This window comes from Ranitomeya imitator, chromosome 3 (assembly GCF_032444005.1).
Source record: "Ranitomeya imitator isolate aRanImi1 chromosome 3, aRanImi1.pri, whole genome shotgun sequence".
NCBI lineage: Eukaryota > Metazoa > Chordata > Amphibia > Anura > Dendrobatidae > Ranitomeya > Ranitomeya imitator.
Genome location: NC_091284.1, coordinates 235,582,543 through 235,601,044, shown reverse-complemented (window position 1 = coordinate 235,601,044; position 18,502 = coordinate 235,582,543). Strand labels below are relative to the sequence as shown.

The 18,502-nt window shown below is 46.1% G+C and overlaps 1 protein-coding gene across 5 annotated transcripts in view; it reads right to left on the bottom strand.

Annotated features, from left to right (window-relative positions):
• LOC138669636 (complement decay-accelerating factor-like) overlaps positions 1-18,502 on the bottom strand; it is a 227,758-nt gene that overhangs the window by 76,093 nt on the left and 133,163 nt on the right. For all 5 annotated transcript variants that reach the window (XM_069756294.1, XM_069756290.1, XM_069756292.1 and 2 more), the window contains exons 7-8: positions 6,472-6,651; positions 5-187 (exon numbers count right to left, since the gene is read on the bottom strand). In XM_069756294.1, the coding sequence (XP_069612395.1) occupies positions 5-187; positions 6,472-6,651 (363 nt within the window). The remainder of the gene's footprint in view (positions 1-4; positions 188-6,471; positions 6,652-18,502) is intronic.

The following is an 18,502-nucleotide window of genomic DNA, read 5'->3' as shown; positions in this document are numbered from 1 at the left end:
TCACTCAGACATTTGGGAATTTCATGTGACCATTGACTGTCAACAGTGCAGGCGATTGAACTGGAACCTTTCATGACAAAGTTATCTTGACACTCGTATCTCACAGCAGAATTCAATGTATATGGGCCAACAAACCCTGACACTCGTATCCCATTTTGCACTGGAGCTGGATCTGGACAACTAACAGCTAGAAAGAAAAAAAGAGGGAAAAAAAGTTTCAAAAACATATGCAGGTAATAAACACAGTCAGGTCCAGATCGTTTTCTTTCCCCATATATTGGGAGTCTTGAGTTACTAGAGTTAGGAACCATCCTGATTGGGTAGAATGGTTTTTACGCTGTTTTGATGAAGAAAAAAAAAAACTTTATATTTTTGGATTTTTATATTTTTAAAAGCATTTAGCTTTTATTTTTTTTTTACATTACTTTTTAGTCTGCTTAGTAGACTTGAACCTCCAATAGTTTGATCACTCGTATTACATACTGCAATACCTCAGTATGGCAATATGTAATGAAAATCTCAGTCTCCTATGTAGCTCAGCCTACGCTGAGCTTCACAGGAAGACCAAGATATTAGCGACAGGAGTCAACAGACACAGACAGTAAACCATCGGTACCCCAGATGACATCACGAGGGGGTTGGAGTGTGGGTGCCGCTGTGCATGCCGATGTCAGAGAGGGACAGCAGCATATACAGTTAGGGCCAGAAATATTTGGACAGTGACACAAGTTTTGTTATTTTAGCTGTTTACAAAAACATGTTCAGAAATACAATTATATATATAATATGGGCTGAAAGTGCACACTCCCAGCTGCAATATGATAGTTTCCACATCCAAATCGGAGAAAGGGTTTAGGAATCATAGCTCTGTAATGCATAGCGTCCTCTTTTTCAAGGGACCAAAAGTAATTGGACAATGGACTCTAAGGGCTGCAATTAACTCTGAAGGCGTCTCCCTCGTTAACCTGTAATCAATGAAGTAGTTAAAAGGTCAGGGGTGGATTCCAGGTGTGTGGTTTTGCATTTGGAAGCTGTTGCTCTGAGCAGACAACATGCGGTCAAAGGAACTCTCAATTGAGGTGAAGCAGAACACCCTGAGGCTGAAAAAAAAGAAAAAATCCATCAGAGAGATAGCAGACATGCTTGGAGTAGCAAAATCAACAGTTGGGTACATTCTGAGAAAAAAGGAATTGACTGGTGAGCTTGGGAACTCAAAAAGGCCTGGGCGTCCACGGATGACAACAGTGGTGGATGATCGCCGCATACTTAATTTGGTGAAGAAGAACCCGTTCACAACATCAACTGAAGTCCAGAACACTCTCAGTGAAGTAGGTGTATCTGTCTCTAAGTCAACAGTAAAGAGAAGACTCCATGACAGTAAATACAAAGGGTTCACATCTAGATGCAAACCATTCATCAATACCAAAAATAGACAGGCCAGAGTTAAATTTGCAGAAAAACACCTCAAGAAGCCAGCTCAGTTCTGGAAAGGTATTCTATGGACAGATGAGACAAAGATCAACCTGTACCAGAATGATGGGAAGAAAAAAGTTTGGAGAAGAAAGGGAACGGCACATGATCCAAGGCACACCACATCCTCTGTAAAACATGGTGGAGGCAACGTGATGGCATGGGCATGCATGGCTTTCAATGGCACTGGGTCACTTGTGTTTATTGATGACATAAGAGCAGACAAGAGTAGCCGGATGAATTCTGAAGTGTACCGGGATATACTTTCAGCCCAGATTCAGCCAAATGCTGCAAAGTTGATTGGACGGCGCTTCATAGTACAGATGGACAATGACCCCAAGCATACAGCCAAAGCTACCCAGGAGTTCATGAGTGCCAAAAAGTGGAACATTCTGCAATGGCCAAGTCAATCTCCAGATCTAAACCCAATTGAGCATGCATTTCACTTGCTCAAATCCAGACTTAAGACGGAAAGACCCACAAACAAGCAAGACCTGAAGGCTGCGGCTGTAAAGGCCTGGCAAAGCATTAAGAAGGAGGAAACCCAGAGTTTGGTGATGTCCATGGGTTCCAGACTTAAGGCAGTGATTGCCTCCAAAGGATTTGCAACAAAATATTGAAAATAAAAATATTTTGTTTGGGTTATGTTTATTTGTCCAATTACTTTTGACCTCCTAAAATGTGGAGTGTTTGTAAAGAAATGTGTACAATTCCTACATTTTCTATCAGATATTTTTGTTCAACCCTTCAAATTAAACGTTACAATCTGCACTTGAATTCTGTTGTAGAGGTTTCATTTCAAATCCAATGTGGTGGCATGCAGAGCCCAACTCGCGAAAATTGTGTCACTGTCCAAATATTTCTGGCCCTAACTGTACATGGTTAACATCCATGGCTGGAACTTGTTGTTAGCCTTGGGGGTTAAGAGACATATGTTGGCTATATAATAGCTTCCCCTACACACGTAAAAAACCCTTCTTGGAACGTGAATACAACGTCTTTTTGTGGGAAGGGTTATTACTCAGTGTTTTCAATATAATAAAAGCTGGTCTCCAAACAAAAAACCCTGTAGGTAAAACCAGATAAGTGCTGAAGAAACCAGGTAATTTTTCAAAACGCATTGTATGCTCTTCTGATGAAACATTTATTAATTTTTGTATATACTGCATATGTCCTATCTGGTAGCACTCCATCATTCCTGTTTTTTTCATAGCACTTTTTTTAATATATAGCTCACAATTACACACAGAAATCCGAGTTCATCAAAGGATGCTGGCACTTTTAGCTCCATGAAAACCGTAAACTCAGGGCACCAAACCCTAGAGGCATTGGTAAATATAAGAAAAGAATCAAGACCCCAGTGAAATGTGTAGACCTAGAGATCATTCTAGACAAACTTGTTAATGTACAGGGAATGTAAGAGAACTTCCTCAAGAGTACTGTAAAATGATTAGAAAGTAGATAAGGATTAAGCTTGTTTTGCTATATGTAGGTATAAAACAATGTCCTTATGCTTTAGGTGTAAGTAAAAATTTCAATACATAATTTGGCATTTTCATTTCACTGTCAAATGACATTTCTGTGTTAACCAACAGTACATAAAGACGCATAGCTGTAAATCCTGGTAATACCAAGACTAGTGACACTTGTGGCATATTGCCATATATTGTCACAGAAAAAGGTATAGTAAAATATTTATGTTGCCTGGCTTATGTTGTCAAATGCTAGAATTTACCAGAAAAAAATTTGGCCCCACACTATTGAGAAAAAATGCAGACTCCTCCTGTATTATCACAATGCTCTTGTAGTGTAAAACATAAAATCTTATAGGTCAAAACTCAAATCGAGATTCACTGTATATTGATAATATATTTTTCCTTTTAACTTCAGCAAGATATGTAAATTCACATATAGTCATGCAAGTGTATAACTAATTCAAAGTACTTATTGAATATTTAAAGCACCAGCTCAGGGGTGTTTTTTTTTCTTGTTATTTTAGCACTGGAGTGCTAACACTGATGATGTTCTCTCCGCCTAGTAATATACTTGTCGGCTGTCTTCAGCTTCTCCCGGCGCTGCTCTGGTCCTTCCCCGGCCATCTTGTGACCACAACTCTTAACTGACCAGTAGTCTGAGGTAATGGTTGCAAGCTCTCAGTGTAAGTCTATGAGCCTCGTTCTGCCTCTCATTGACTTACACTGAGATGGCAGTGGGCTTCATACAGCCTGATCAGAATGTTAAACTAAGAACCTCATGTTCAGTTATATATATTTTGCCTAGTGGCATTAGATCAATATATGATATGATTTTTGGAGATGCTGTCCATTCTCTTCTTTAGCATATAGCATGACCTGTCCTTTTTTGGGGGAGGATGTGCATAGGTCATTTTAATTAGCTGGAGACTGCAAAGGGGGTCCAGTCTATTTTAGCTCTTATTTGAGAGATTGCGGAAGGCGAGTCACAATGCTCCTTTCATTTTGTGGTGGTGCGGTATGGCGGCCATTGTTGCTGTAGTTTTGTACTTGTGTGGAGGTGCAGTCTGGAGTCATGGAGACTCAGTCTTGTAGAATGGGCGCTGTGAGGCACCAGGCCGCCCACCGTGCTGGTGCAATGTAGCTATGATGGTGGTTAGCAAACGACGCCACTCCTTTAAAGGCATTAAAAGTTAGGACCCACTGAGAGGTTCGCCGTGATGTGGCAGTGGGCTTCATACCATCTGATCAGAATGTTAAACTAAGAACTAGTGATGTGCGAATGTACTCGTTGCTTGGGTTTTCCAGAGCACGCTCGGACCTCCGAGTATTTATGACTGCTCGGAGATTTAGTTTTCATCACGGCAGCTGAATGATTTACAGCTACTAGCCAGGCTGAGCACATGTGGGGGTTGCCTGGTTGCTAGGGAATCCCCAAATGTAATTAAGCTAGCTAATAGCTGTAAATCATTCAGCTGAGGAAAACTAAATCTCCGGGCAGTCATAAATACTCGGGAGGTCACCTGAGCAATGAGTACACTCGCTCATCACTACTACTACTACATCACTATGAAGAACCTCATCTTCTGGTATATATACACATAGGGGGAAATAATTATTTGATCTCTTGCTGATTTGTAAGTTTGCCCACTGACAAAGACATGAACGGTCTATAATTTTAAGGGTAGGTTAATTTTAGCATTGAGAGATAGAATATAAAAAATAACATCCAGAAAATCACATTGTATAAATTACGGTATATAAATTTCTTTCCATTTTGCGGTGATAAATAAGTATTTGATACCTCTAGCAAACAAGACTTAATACTTGGTGGCAAAACCCTTGTTGGCAGTCAGACATTTTTTTATAGCTGATGATGAGGTTTGCGCACATGTCAGGAGGAATTTTGGTCCACTGCTCTTTGCAGATCATCTCTAAATCATTAAGATTTTGAGGCTGTCGCTTGGCAACTTGGAGCTTCAACTCCCTCCATAAGTTTTCCATTCTCTTTTTTTAGCATATTACATGGAAATGTGACTTCCGACTCAAACGGTAAACAATGGAGCGATCCAGCAGGTTACATCTAGCAGAAGACCGACCAGAGCGGTGCCAATAAGAGAAGAAGACGGCAGCTTGGTATGATACTAGTGGTACAATAAAAAAACAAAATGCTGGAGTGGTGCTTTAACCCAGGAGCATAAATATTTTGGGATACCTATTGGTTGTCATTTCAAATTCAGCTTCAGTGTGTTAGCCAGGCTGTGCATCCACAAGCACTACCTGGTCAGTGTCATCATTACCACCATTGTCATCAATCACTTCTGTGTTTTAGCTATGCTTTGTTGCTGTCTGGCTTGTTTTCCCAAATGAGCAGGTAATGTCACTTCATGTGATGAAGAGATTTGGTTTCTAGACTAATGAAGCTGGAACATCCATGGGTATTTTTTTTCCTGTAGAGCCTGCAGAGTGCCAAAGAATGGCCACACATGTGATACTCGCACCTACAACTAGCTATGATGACCAGGACATTCAGATGCTGTTTAATCTCCTTCACAAACAGCACATGGGGCATCCCATACTCCAGAGCTTGTTGCAGAATTCTCCGGGACCTGCAAACTTTATTAACTCTGCCTCAAAGTCAGTTCATGGTGGTTTGATTAAAAATAACCTGTAATTAGGATTCATTTTACGTTAAGCTTTTGTGCATGTATGTATATAATTGAATGTAATAAAAGAGTACTTATAAGTTCTTTCATACAATTGGATGGGCAGCCCATAGAATTTATATGTGACATTCTAAAACGCCATTACTGAATATGCAGCTGCAAGAAATTTATTACCAGGTCACAAATGATCGCCAGGTGAGAGCAGGAAATACCAGGTACTAGGAACAGCAGCCCCAGTTAGAGTGAAAATCAGCAATAGAAAAATGTATTTAAACGTCGCAATGCTCACCAAAGGTATTTTATTACGGTATAGTGCTATCAAGTGTGAAACAAATTAAAAAATAAATACAAATTTTATAAAGCCAATGCCAGTCTAAGTAGCTGTTTTTAGCTCTGTGATACATACAATTTACAAAAATAATTTGGACAGAAAGATGACAATTTAAAACGTTTCTAGTGACTCTGTGGTTGTAATAACATATATAGCTGAAAATTAAAAATTGCCATACTTTTAAGACTTCTAGAAACATTTGTGTGGTTTAACTTTGTTTTGCGGTATAAAAAAAATGTGAAGTGTGAAAACTGCATATTTTTCAAAAAACATTTTCAGCAAATTTTAAATATTTTCATAAAGAAAAATGGTTTCAATCTAAATTTACCACTAACAAAAGATAATACATTAAAAAAAAAATAATACACAAAATGAAAAATGTCACATTTGAAAAGTCTGGCCTGGTCATGAACCTCAAAAGTGGCTGTGGAAGGAAATAGTCAATTTGCAACATCTATTTGTCTTCTAATTCTTAAAATCTATATTCTCTGTTTCATAACAAGGAAGAATAAGAGAAATACAGAATTCTGACCTTTACAAGTTGGGGAGCTAACACTCCATGTTCCGTTACTAGTGCACGATGCAGATGACGTTCCAATAACATGTAAGCCTTTACTGCACTTAAATGTCACCGCATCTAAGTAAGTGTATTCATCCTTCTCCGGGTCATACATGCCATCAGTTGGCTTATCTGGTGCTGGGCAGATAGCAGCTGGAAACAAAGAAATAAATGGTCTTTGTAAGGACAAAGAAGTAGGTGCCGACACCATGAAACACATTCCCTCTTAAACCGGTAGTAGTGAATACTATCACCATATGCCCCCTGTCTGCATATGAAAGATGATGGGTGAGTGGATGTTCTGCTAAAATTGAGGCACTTTTAACATGTCACACCACAGACTACTGAACAATTTTCATTGTGAATTTCTTGAATTAACAGATATTTATTGGAAAATAGGATACAAGATTTATAAATTGCCTTTCCTGCAAGGTTATGTATATGCAGTGGAATTTTCACACAAGCATTTTCCATTTTGTTGTTCATGGGAAATCCACACTGTCATTCATATGGACACCCTGAAGTTGTTTCTTCATTGCTTCCGTGGCAAAACCACAGTAGGCCATCATAGCCTGGAAAGTCACATTAAATCCATGTGGGAGTAAACTGCATGAAGACCTGCAGCAGTTCAAACTGCAAGTCTGTAGCAAAAATCTGAGGGTCAGCTTTGTATAACTGCCACAGATGACCTTTACAGTAATTATATAAAATATCTAACATGCAAATCAATCTCTTTGTGCTCTCAAGAAAAGAGAGCTGGTTGTAAGCGTTTTTTGCGGACTGTTATGGAAACAAAAATGAATCTGTTAAAATATTAGCTACTGAAGTTTTGCATTTTTACAGTGAGGTTTTATCAACATTTTAGGGAAAATGAGCAATAGACCAGCAGCCACTGAAATCTATGGGTAATTATTCACTTACAAGAAGGGGGGCTTACTTAGAAGTGTTGTCCTTTGCATTGGATTTCTGCTTTGGATAATAAAATGGAGGGTGTCATCTCATATGCATCCCCACATCCTTAAAAGGAACATGTCAGCAGGATTGTGCTCAGTAACCTACAGACAGTGTCAGATAGGCGCTGTTATACTGATTACAATGATACCTTTGTTGATAAAATCTGACTTGTGGTTGTGGTTTAATCTTTATTTTCAGTTTTCAGTTAATGATATGCTCGTGCTCCGGGGCGGCCTGTGGGGAGGGGTCTTTATGTGGTGCTCCGATTACGTATTCACCAGTATGGCTTCTGACAGGTCACTGATCCCTCAGTGACCTGCCCCTAGTTTACATAATGAATATTATACTTATCTTGGGGAAAAAAACCTTCTGCAGGTAGGTGCCGGCACCAGCGATGCAGCATGATCACATATATAGTGAATTAAATACACATTTGTTTAATGTAATCCTGAAGTTCCATAAATCAGTTTTTACCCCTTCACGACATGCTACATGAACGGCGCATGTAGTGTCCCTCCCTTTGATGTGGGCTTCGGCACATCTCTGTTTTGAATAGCTGACATGTGCCCCTAACATAAGAGGGTGGAGTCACGATCCACCCGTGGCTGTTAACCCGTTAAATGCCGCTGTCAATCTGGACGTGCCAGGAGGGTGAGTATGCTATATTCACCTGTCCCGTTCCAGCGCTGCGTGCCGCTCCATCTTCCGGGTCCTCTGCCTGTGACGTTACGTTCAGTTCAGAGGGCGCCATGACGCGCTTAATGCGCGCCGCCCTCTGACTGAACAGTCACAGCCAGAGGACCTGGAAGATGGAGCAGCACGCAGTGCTGGATCAGGGCCAGGTTAATATATGCAAGTGTCGGGGGCCTGAGCTAGTGGCGACTCCGGCACCTGACCCCCCACAGCGCGCCGGTGTTCCCGCCTGCTCAGGCCTCCCAGCACTCGGCGCCCAGCGACGATAGGTGAGTATGTTATTTTTTTTATATATCGCAGCAGCATACGGGGCATACACTATGGAGCATCTTATGGGGGGCCATCAACCATAATGGAGCAGCATACGGGGCATATACTATGGAGCATCTTACGGGGGCCATCAACCATAATGGTGCAGCATACGGGGCATATACTATGGAGCATCTTATGGGGGCCATCAACCATAATGGAGCAGCATATGAGGCATATACTATGGAGCATCTTAAGGGGGCTGTCACGATATGGTATGAAATATCATAAGTAGTTCTCTTGCTAGTCTGCCTGGGCTAAGCCCCCCTTCTTGGAGTAACAGTTTGTAGCTGCAAATTCCTGGCTTTTCTTCTCTGAGAGTATGGGGGAAGAGAGGTTTTATTGCCCTGGGGTCGTAAATTCCAGGCTCAGAGGAAAGTCCCTCACCCCTCCCACCTTCACTAGTCAGAACTGGTAAAGTGGCTCCAAAATTCATGGAAGATCCTTTGTTTGGTTTTGGTACGATATTATGCACCATGTTTACGGTAAGAACACGAAAATATATATTCGTATTCCCACTCGGTGTAGGTACCCATCCCTTGAAACTTGGGCTTCTAACTCCGTCTGGTAAAGAAGTAGGGTTTTCTCTGTAAATATGTATCCCAGTTAGGACATATTTGATCTCATTAGAATGCTCACGTTAATCTGAGATGAATGATGAGCTTTTTAGGACGCTGACATGTTTTGTAGTGAAGTTATAGAAACTAGAGAGAATAGTTTAAAGTTTAGGCAGAATGTAGAGAGAGGAGGGTCTGGATAAGCCAGCCTTTCTGTGATGTCACAGCCTTAATGTTTTAAGTGTCTGGCAGGCTCTGAGGAGTCTCTTGCTGCTGGATTTCTTGTCCTGTCCTGGAAGAGCCCTGCTCACGTCCCAATGAGCTGGGACGTATGGGAAAAACTCCACTAGCCTGGTTGCCTGTCATGCTTTGAACATGTAAGTGTTGTTTTTTTTTCTCATTTATTCCCTTTATGTTATAATTACCCTTGTACATATTTGCAATTGTCTCATTTGTAACATCTTTATAAACTATTTTTGATAAAGCACTGCCTAAGTATTTTCAATGGGATATACTATTATATGTTAGTTCAGTTCTCCATGCTCTAAACTTACCCTGTCTTCTGAAGGGAAATACGCTACTGTTACTGTTGTGTTGGGTTAGCTTCGGACCCGTTTAATCGAAGCTGGTGGCAGCGATATGTGTGCCGACTGTTGAGGGATGCTGTAGTGACTGCGGCGTTAATAATTATTGTTCCTGCCTGAGTGGGAGTAGTTATCGCGTCGCTGCAGCGTGCCCAATAGCCAGTACATAGCAGGCAGCCTTTCTGGCGACTAATTACCCAGGGTGCAGTACCTAATCTGACCTGAGAGTAAGGGGGCGCCAGAGAGCTGCAAGTGTTAAGTGGAACTGTAAGCGGGATATACATAAATCCCTGCAGTTCGTGGTATATAGAAAAGCAGTGGGATACCTAGAATAAGCCCCTGCTGTAAACTAAGAGGTCAATAGCCTTGTGTGTGGTTTTTTCATCACATCGTGGAGTGGAGGGATAACTAAGATAAGCCCCCCTGCACATGTGATAGCCGTCTGTTGGCCTAAAGTCACCCCAACCCGTGACGCAGGGGTGACGGTCACAGTGTGAATCCTGACCAATTGGTGACAGCGGTCAGGGGAATCGTGACAATTGGTGGCAAGGCGGTGGGATGTCTTAGAGCATTAGTGATTTGGTTTGAGTAATCATTCCTCTCACTAAAAACTTGCAGAAAGTTCTTGCGAGGACTCTGCGCAAATAAGTTTGGAGAACGAACTCAGTGCTTTTTAGTTGTGAGACAATTGCGTACTGGTAATTATCCCTTCCTCTTCATTTTTCTATCCTATCTTTTATTTGGCAACTATGGCTGCGAAAGGGGAAGCCTGGTACAACCAGCAGAAGAAGGACATTCTTGCTGGGATATGCATGTACCATGGCCTGAACCCCCAGGACAAGTCCAAGGCTCAAATGGTCGCTGACCTGGTGCAATTCGAAGCAGACCAAGCCAGGTCACAGAGACCAGAGGCCGCAGAAGCCAGCACCAGCGAACATGGTGCTGCAGCAGAGGTCCAACCACTGAATGCCGGCCCTGTTAGCAATCCGGGCGAATTGGACCCCCACCTGCAGGCGGCCTTGAAAGAATTCCCCATTGACGACCATGAGGGACATCGGCAGCTGATTCAGCAATACCGGCAGGAGGCCCAGCAAGCCGAGAGAGAGGCCCGAGCTGAGAGAGAGGCCCGAGCCGAGCGAGAGGCTCAGGCCCAGCGAGCCGAGCGGGAGGCTGAGAGCCGAGCGCCAAGCCCAGCGAGAACATGAACTGGAGATGCTCCGGCAGGGGGGGATGCCCTCCACCGCCCAGAGAGGTGAGCCCAGCAGCGCTCAGATACCTAAGCCCCGACCCAATCACTTTCCTGTTATGGAGAAGGACGGGGACTTGGACACTTTTCTGCGGGCCTTTGAGAAAGCCTGCAGACAGTACCGGCTGCCTACAGATGAATGGGCACGATACCTGACACCAGGGCTGAGAGGTAAAGCTCTGGAGGCGTTTGCTGCCCTCCCTCAAGAACAAGATGGTGACTATGAGGCCATCAAGCAGGCTCTGATAGCCAAGTACCAGCTTACACCCGAGGTGTACCGTAGAAAGTTCCGGACCCTCCAACGTGGCCCACACGACAGTTACAGTGATGTGGTGCATGGACTGGGGACCCACTTTGACCAGTGGACCCAAGGACTGTCAGTGACCACCTTTGCACAGCTGCGAGACCTGATGATCAAAGACCAGTTCTTTCATCTTTGCCCAGCTGAGGTGCGACAGTTCGTGATGGACAGAGAACCCAAAGACGTGACGAAAGCAGCGCAGATTGCCGATGCCTATGAGGCCAACCGTAGATCGGAAGTGCGGAAGCCAGTCACCACCAGCTGGAGAGCGGGTAAGCCTGCAACCAACGCCAGTACCCCTGCCAGCCAGCACACCAGAGGTCCTGTCCCCGTGGCCAACAGCACCAGACCTACCACCAAACCTCGCAAGTGTTACACCTGCAATCAGACTGGTCATCTCAGTACCTCCTGCCCAACCAAGCAGAAGAACCCCCCAGCCAAGGCCCCAGGGCCTAATGCAGCAGTTCTTTTGGTGGGTGGTGTGGTTGGGAGGGTATGTGACAACGTACAGCCCGTCACTGTGGGAGGCCATGTTGCTACAGGCCTCAAAGACACCGGGGCTGAACGAACTCTCATCCGACCCTGAACGAACTCTCATCCGACCCGAACTGGCGGCCCCTGAAGAAATCATTCCGGGGAAAACCCTAACTGTCACTGGGATTGGGGGCATCAGCTGTCCCTTACCGATGGCCCGGGTTTTTATTGATTGGGGTGCTGGGAGCGGGGTGAAGGAAGTGGGGCTGTCTGATAAGTTGCCCACTGATGTTTTGTTGGGGACTGATTTGGGGAGGATGTTTGCATACTACGTTCCTGACACCCCTCCCCAATCTATTAATGCGGGTAAAGTTAACCCTGATGACGATGATGATGATGATGGGAAATCGCATGTGTTACCTGACCATGCTTTATCTTGTAATGATGCATCTATTAACCATTTTTTCCCTAGGATTGATGGTGAAAATGTTGTACCTGTGCCAGCTGAACCTGATAATGATTTTTCTGTGAAGGTTAATGTGTCCATAGGTACAGGTGTGCCCAGCCACGTCGCTCTGCGGAGTTAGACGGCTGAGGAACCCCTAACAGGGGCAAGTGTCGGTGCTACAGGAAATGGGGAGATGCATGGGAACCGTGAGGAAGGTGACGCCATGAAAGTGACCAGTGCCACCGAGGAAGGTAACTGGCCCATAAGTAGCACTGCCCCTGGAGTGTTGGGGGTGGATGGGGAGGTAGAGCCCATAGCAGCGCCGGCTGATGGGTCTGTAGAAACCCCCGGGGAGACAGCCTACGTAGCTGCTGTCACCCGCAGTCAGAGTGCCCGGAACGCAGATAACAGTCTGCCTTCCGGACCCTCCTCAGTCACCACTGTGACTGAACCAGAGATGGACCCAGAGCAGGTCCAAGAGGGTTCCCGTGGGGAAGGGACCCTGACGTCGCTTTTGGCTTCCCCTAGCCAGGAGTTTCAGGCCGCTCTGCACACAGATGCGAGCCTAGAGAGTTTGAGACAACTTGCCGGGACGCCCTTCTCCGAGACTGATAAGGAGAAGGTGTTCTGGAAACAAGGAAGGTTATACTGGGAGACAGTACCCGGAGAATCACAAAAGGAGTGGTTGAGGGAAAGACAGTTGGTCGTCCCCCAGCAATTCCGGGGTGAGTTGTTGCGGATTGCCCATGAGATCCCGCTAGCTGGACACTTGGGGATCAGCAAAACTAAGGCCCGGCTGTCTCAACACTTCTATTGGCCTAAGATGGGGACAGATGTGTCAAACTACTGCCGCTCCTGTATCACTTGTCAAAGAGTGGGGAAGGCGGGGCCTGCTCTTAAGGCTCCCCTGATCCCTTTGCCAGTGATAGAGGAGCCTTTCCAGAGGATCGCGATGGACATTGTGGGCCCGCTGGCCGTCCCCAGCAGCTCTGGAAAGCAATACATCCTTACTGTGGTAGACTACGCTACCCGGTACCCAGAGGCAGTAGCTCTGTCCTCAACTAGGGCAGATAAGGTGGCAGATGCCCTGTTGGCCATCTTTTCACGTGTAGGATTTCCCAGGGAAATGCTTACTGATCAAGGGACCCAATTTATGTCTCGCCTAATGGAGGCTCTCTGTAAGAAAATGCAGGTGAAGCACCTGGTATCGAGTGCGTATCACCCACAGACCAATGGCTTGTGTGAACGCTTCAATGGTACCCTCAAACAGATGCTACGCATGCTGGTTGAGACTCAAGGGCGCGACTGGGAGCGGTACCTCCCACACCTGCTGTTCGCTTACCGAGAGGTTCCGCAGGCCTCGACGGGGTTCTCCCCCTTCGAGCTCCTGTACGGCAGGCGATTCCGGGGACCCCTTGGGTTGGTAAGAGAATCCTGGGAAGAGGAGCCGAACCCTTCTGAAGTGTCCATAGTGGAGTATGTCATGCGCTTCCGTGACAAGATGCAGACCTTGACGCAGTTGGTGCATGACAACATGACGCAGGCTCAGGCTGATCAGAAGCACTGGTACGACCAGAACGCCCGGGAGCTGACCTACCACGTGGGTCAAAAGGTGTGGGTGCTGGTCCCCGTACCAACGGATAAGCTTCAGGCAGCCTGGCAGGGCCCGTACGTCGTCCACCAACAGCTCAACCCGGTCACGTACGTGGTCACGCTTGACCACGCTCGGGGTAGGCGAAAGGCCTTTCACGTCAACATGATGAAGGCTCATCACGAACGTGAACCTTTCGTCCTACCGGTCTGCAGCTTACCCGAAGACGGGGAGGAAGACACCCTCTTGGACTTGCTGGCCCAAGCCAAGGCCAATGGGTCCATCGAGGATGTGGAGGTAAGCGCCTCGTTAACTGAACCCCAGCGGGTGCAGTTGCAAACCACACTGGAACCCTTCCGGGTCGTATTCTCCAACCGACCTGGGAGGACTGAGTAAGCAGTCCACGAGGTGGACACCGGGAATCACGCCCCACTACGGCGAACACCCTATCGAATCTCTGACCAGGTGCAGCAGACTATGCGCCAAGAGATCGATGAGATGTTCCAGCTGGGGGTGATTCGACGGTCAAAGAGCGCGTGGGCATCACCTGTAGTTCTCATGCCAAAGAAGGACCGGACCACCCGGTTCTGCATGGACTACAGGGGGCTCAACGCCATCACAGCCTCGGATGCGCACCCAATGCCGCGCATGGAGGAGCTGCTTGAGAAGTTAGCTGGCGCAGATTACCTAACAATAATGGATCTGAGTCGAGGATACTGGCAGATTCCCCTGAGCCCCAAGGCGCAGGAAAAGTCCGCCTTTATCACACCCTTTGGACTGTACGAGTCCACGGTCATGCCCTTCGGCATGAAGAATGCCCCTGCCACTTTCCAGCGGATGGTCAACCTCCTGCTTCAGGGACTGGAGACGTACGCCGTGGCGTACTTGGATGACATTGCCATCTTCAGTCCCTCCTGGAAGGAACACCTGCAGCATCTCGAGGAGGTGCTCAGGCGAATTCACCAAGCAGGACTGACTATCAAGCCGGGAAAGTGTCAGATGGGCATGAGGGAGGTTCACTATCTGGGGCACCGGGTAGGCGGGAACACCCTGAAGCCAGAGCCTGACAAAGTGGGAGTGATCGTGAACTGGCCCACTCCCGTGACCAAGAAACAGGTGATGTCCTTCTTGGGCACTGCAGGGTACTATAGGCGCTTCGTAAAGCACTATAGTAGCCTGGCAAAACCTTTGACGGACCTCACCAGGAAGAAGCTACCTCACATTGTCAACTGGACAGATGGCTGTGAGGGGGCCTTCCAGGCGTTGAAAACCGCACTGTGCAACGCCCCTGTGTTGAAAGCAGTCGACAGCAGTCGACCGTTCTTGGTGCACACCGACGCCAGCGAGTTTGGCCTTGGTGCTGTACTCAGCCAGGTTGACTCGGAGGACCAAGAGCACCCCGTATTATACCTGAGCCGGAAACTTTTGCCGAGGGAAGTGGCCTACTCCACCATCGAGAAGGAGTGCCTGGCCATAGTCTGGGCCCTGCAGCGCTTGCAGCCCTACTTGTACGGTCGCCCCTTCACTGTGGTGACCGACCACAACCCTCTGCGCTGGCTAAACGCCATGTGTGGAACCAACGGCAGGTTGCTACGCTGGAGCCTTGCCCTTCAGCAGTTTGACTTCACCATTGAACACAAAACGGGCAGGGAGCATGGGAATGCAGATGGACTCTCCCGCCAGGGTGAACCTACTGAGGTGCCCATGGAGGCATACCGTCAGGTTCTACCTCCCTAGCGTACACCAAAAGGGGGAGGTGTCACGATATGGTATGAAATATCATAAGTAGTTCTCTTGCTAGCCTGCCTGGGCTAAGACCGCCTTCTTGGAGTAACAGTTTGTAGCTGCATATTCCTGGCTTTCCTTCTCTGAGAGTATGGGGGAAGAGATGTTTTATTGCCCTGGGGTCGTAAATTCCAGGCTCAGAGGAAAGTCCCTCACCCCTCCCACCTTCACTAGTCAGAACTGGTAAAGTGGCTCCAAAATTCATGGAAGATCCTTTGTTTGGTTTTGGTACGATATTATGCACCATGTTTACGGTAAGAACACGAAAATATATATTCGTATTCCCACTCGGTGTAGGTACCCATCCCTTGAAACTCGGGCTTCTAACTCCGTCTGGTAAAGAAGTAGGGTTTTCTCTGTAAATATGTATCCCAGTTAGGACATATTTGATCTCATTAGAATGCTCACGTTAATCTGAGATGAATGATGAGCTTTTTAGGACGCTGACATGTTTTGTAGTGAAGTTATAGAAACTAGAGAGAATAGTTTAAAGTTTAGGCAGAATGTAGAGAGAGGAGGGTCTGGATAAGCCAGCCTTTCTGTGATGTCACAGCCTTAATGTTTTAAGTGTCTGGCAGGCTCTGAGGAGTCTCTTGCTGCTGGATTTCTTGTCCTGTCCTGGAAGAGCCCTGCTCACGTCCCAATGAGCTGGGACGTATGGGAAAAACTCCACTAGCCTGGTTGCCTGTCATGCTTTGAACATGTAAGTGTTGTTTTTTTTTCTCATTTATTCCCTTTATGTTATAATTACCCTTGTACATATTTGCAATTGTCTCATTTGTAACATCTTTATAAACTATTTTTGATAAAGCACTGCCTAAGTATTTTCAATGGGATATACTATTATATGTTAGTTCAGTTCTCCATGCTCTAAACTTACCCTGTCTTCTGAAGGGAAATACGCTACTGTTACTGTTGTGTTGGGTTAGCTTCGGACCCGTTTAATCGAAGCTGGTGGCAGCGATATGTGTGCGGACTGTTGAGGGATGCTGTAGTGACTGCGGCGTTAATAATTATTGTTCCTGCCTGAGTGGGAGTAGTTATCGCGTCGCTGCAGCGTGCCCAATAGCCAGTACATAGCAGGCAGCCTTTCTGGCGACTAATTACCAAGGGTGCAGTACCTAATCTGACCTGAGAGTAAGGGGGCGCCAGAGAGCTGCAAGTGTTAAGTGGAACTGTAAGCGGGATATACATAAATCCCTGCAGTTTGTGGTATATAGAAAAGCAGTGGGATACCTAGAATAAGCCCCTGCTGTAAACTAAGAGGTCAATAGCCTTGTGTGTGGTTTTTTCATCACATCGTGGAGTGGAGGGATAACTAAGATAAGCCCCCCTGCACATGTGATAGCCGTCTGTTGGCCTAAAGTCACCCCAACCCGTGACGCAGGGGTGACGGTCACGGTGTGAATCCTGACCAATTGGTGACAGTGGTCAGGTGAATAGTGACAATTGGCCATCAACCATAATGGTGCAGCATACGGGGCATATACTATGGAGCATCTTATGGGAGCCATCAACCATAATGCAGCAGCATTTGAGGCATATACTATGGAGCATCTTAAGGGGGCCATCAACCATAATGGAGCAGCATATGAGGCATATACTATGGAGCATCTTATGGGGGCCATCAACCATAATGGTGCAGCATACGGGGCATATACTATGGAGCATCTTATGGGAGCCATCAACCATAATGCAGCAGCATATGAGGCATATACTATGGAGCATCTTATGGGGGCCATCAACTATAATGGAGCAGCATATGAGGCATATACTATGGAGCATCTTATGGGGCCATCAACCATAATGGTGCAGCATAAGGGGCATATACTATGGAGCATCTTATGGGGGCCATCAACCATAATGGTGCAGCATACGGGGCATATACTATAGAGCATCTTATGGGAGCCATCAACCATAATGCAGCAGCATACGAGGCATATACTATGGAGCATCTTAAGGGGGCCATCAACCATAATGGAGCAGCATATGAGGCATATACTATGGAGCATCTTATGGGGGCCATCAACCATAATGGTGCAGCATACGGGGCATATACTATGGAGCATCTTATGGGAGCCATCAACCATAATGGAGCAGCAAATGAGGCATATACTATGGAGCATCTTAACCCCTTTCCGGCATCGGACGTACTATACTGTCCGATGCCGGCTCCCCTGCTTTGATGCAGGGCTCCGCGGTGAGCCCGCATCAAAGCCGGGACATGTCAGCTGTTTTGAACAGCTGACATGTGCCCGTAATAGGCGCGGGCAGAATCGCGATCTGCCCGCACCTATTAACTAGTTAAATGCCGCTGTCAAACGCAGACAGCGGCATTTAACTACCGCTTCCGGCCGGGCGGCCGGAAATGACGGCATCGCCGACCCCCGTCACATGATCGGGGGTCGGCGATGCTTGTGAATGGTAACCATAGAGGTCCTAGAGACCTCTATGGTTACTGATTGCCCGTCGTTGTGAGCGCCACCCTGTGGTCGGCGCTCACAGCACACGTGCAATTCTGCTACATAGCAGCGATCAGCAGATCGCTGCTATGTAGCAGAGCCGATCGTGCTGTGCCTGCTTCTAGCCTCCCATGGAGGCTATTGAAGCATGGCAAAAGTAAAAAAAAAAGTTTAAAAAAATGTGAAAAAAATAAAAAAAACATAAAAGTTTAAATCACCCCCCTTTCGCCCCAATCAAAATAAATCAATAAAAAAAATATCAAATCTACGCATATTTGGTATCGCCGCGCTCCGAATCGCCCGATCTATCAATTAAAAAAAAGTATTAACCTGATCGCTAAACAGCGTAGCGGGAAAAAAATTCGAAACGCCAGAATTACGTTTTTTTGGTCGCCGCGACATTGCATTAAAATGCAATAACAGGCGATCAAAAGAACTTATCTGCACCGAAATGCTATCATTAAAAACGTCATCTCGGCACGCAAAAAATAAGCCCTCACCCGACCCCAGATGATGAAAAATGGAGACGCTACGAGTATCGGAAAATGGCGCAATTTTTTTTTTTTTTTTTTAGCAAAGTCTGGAATTTTTTTTCACCAC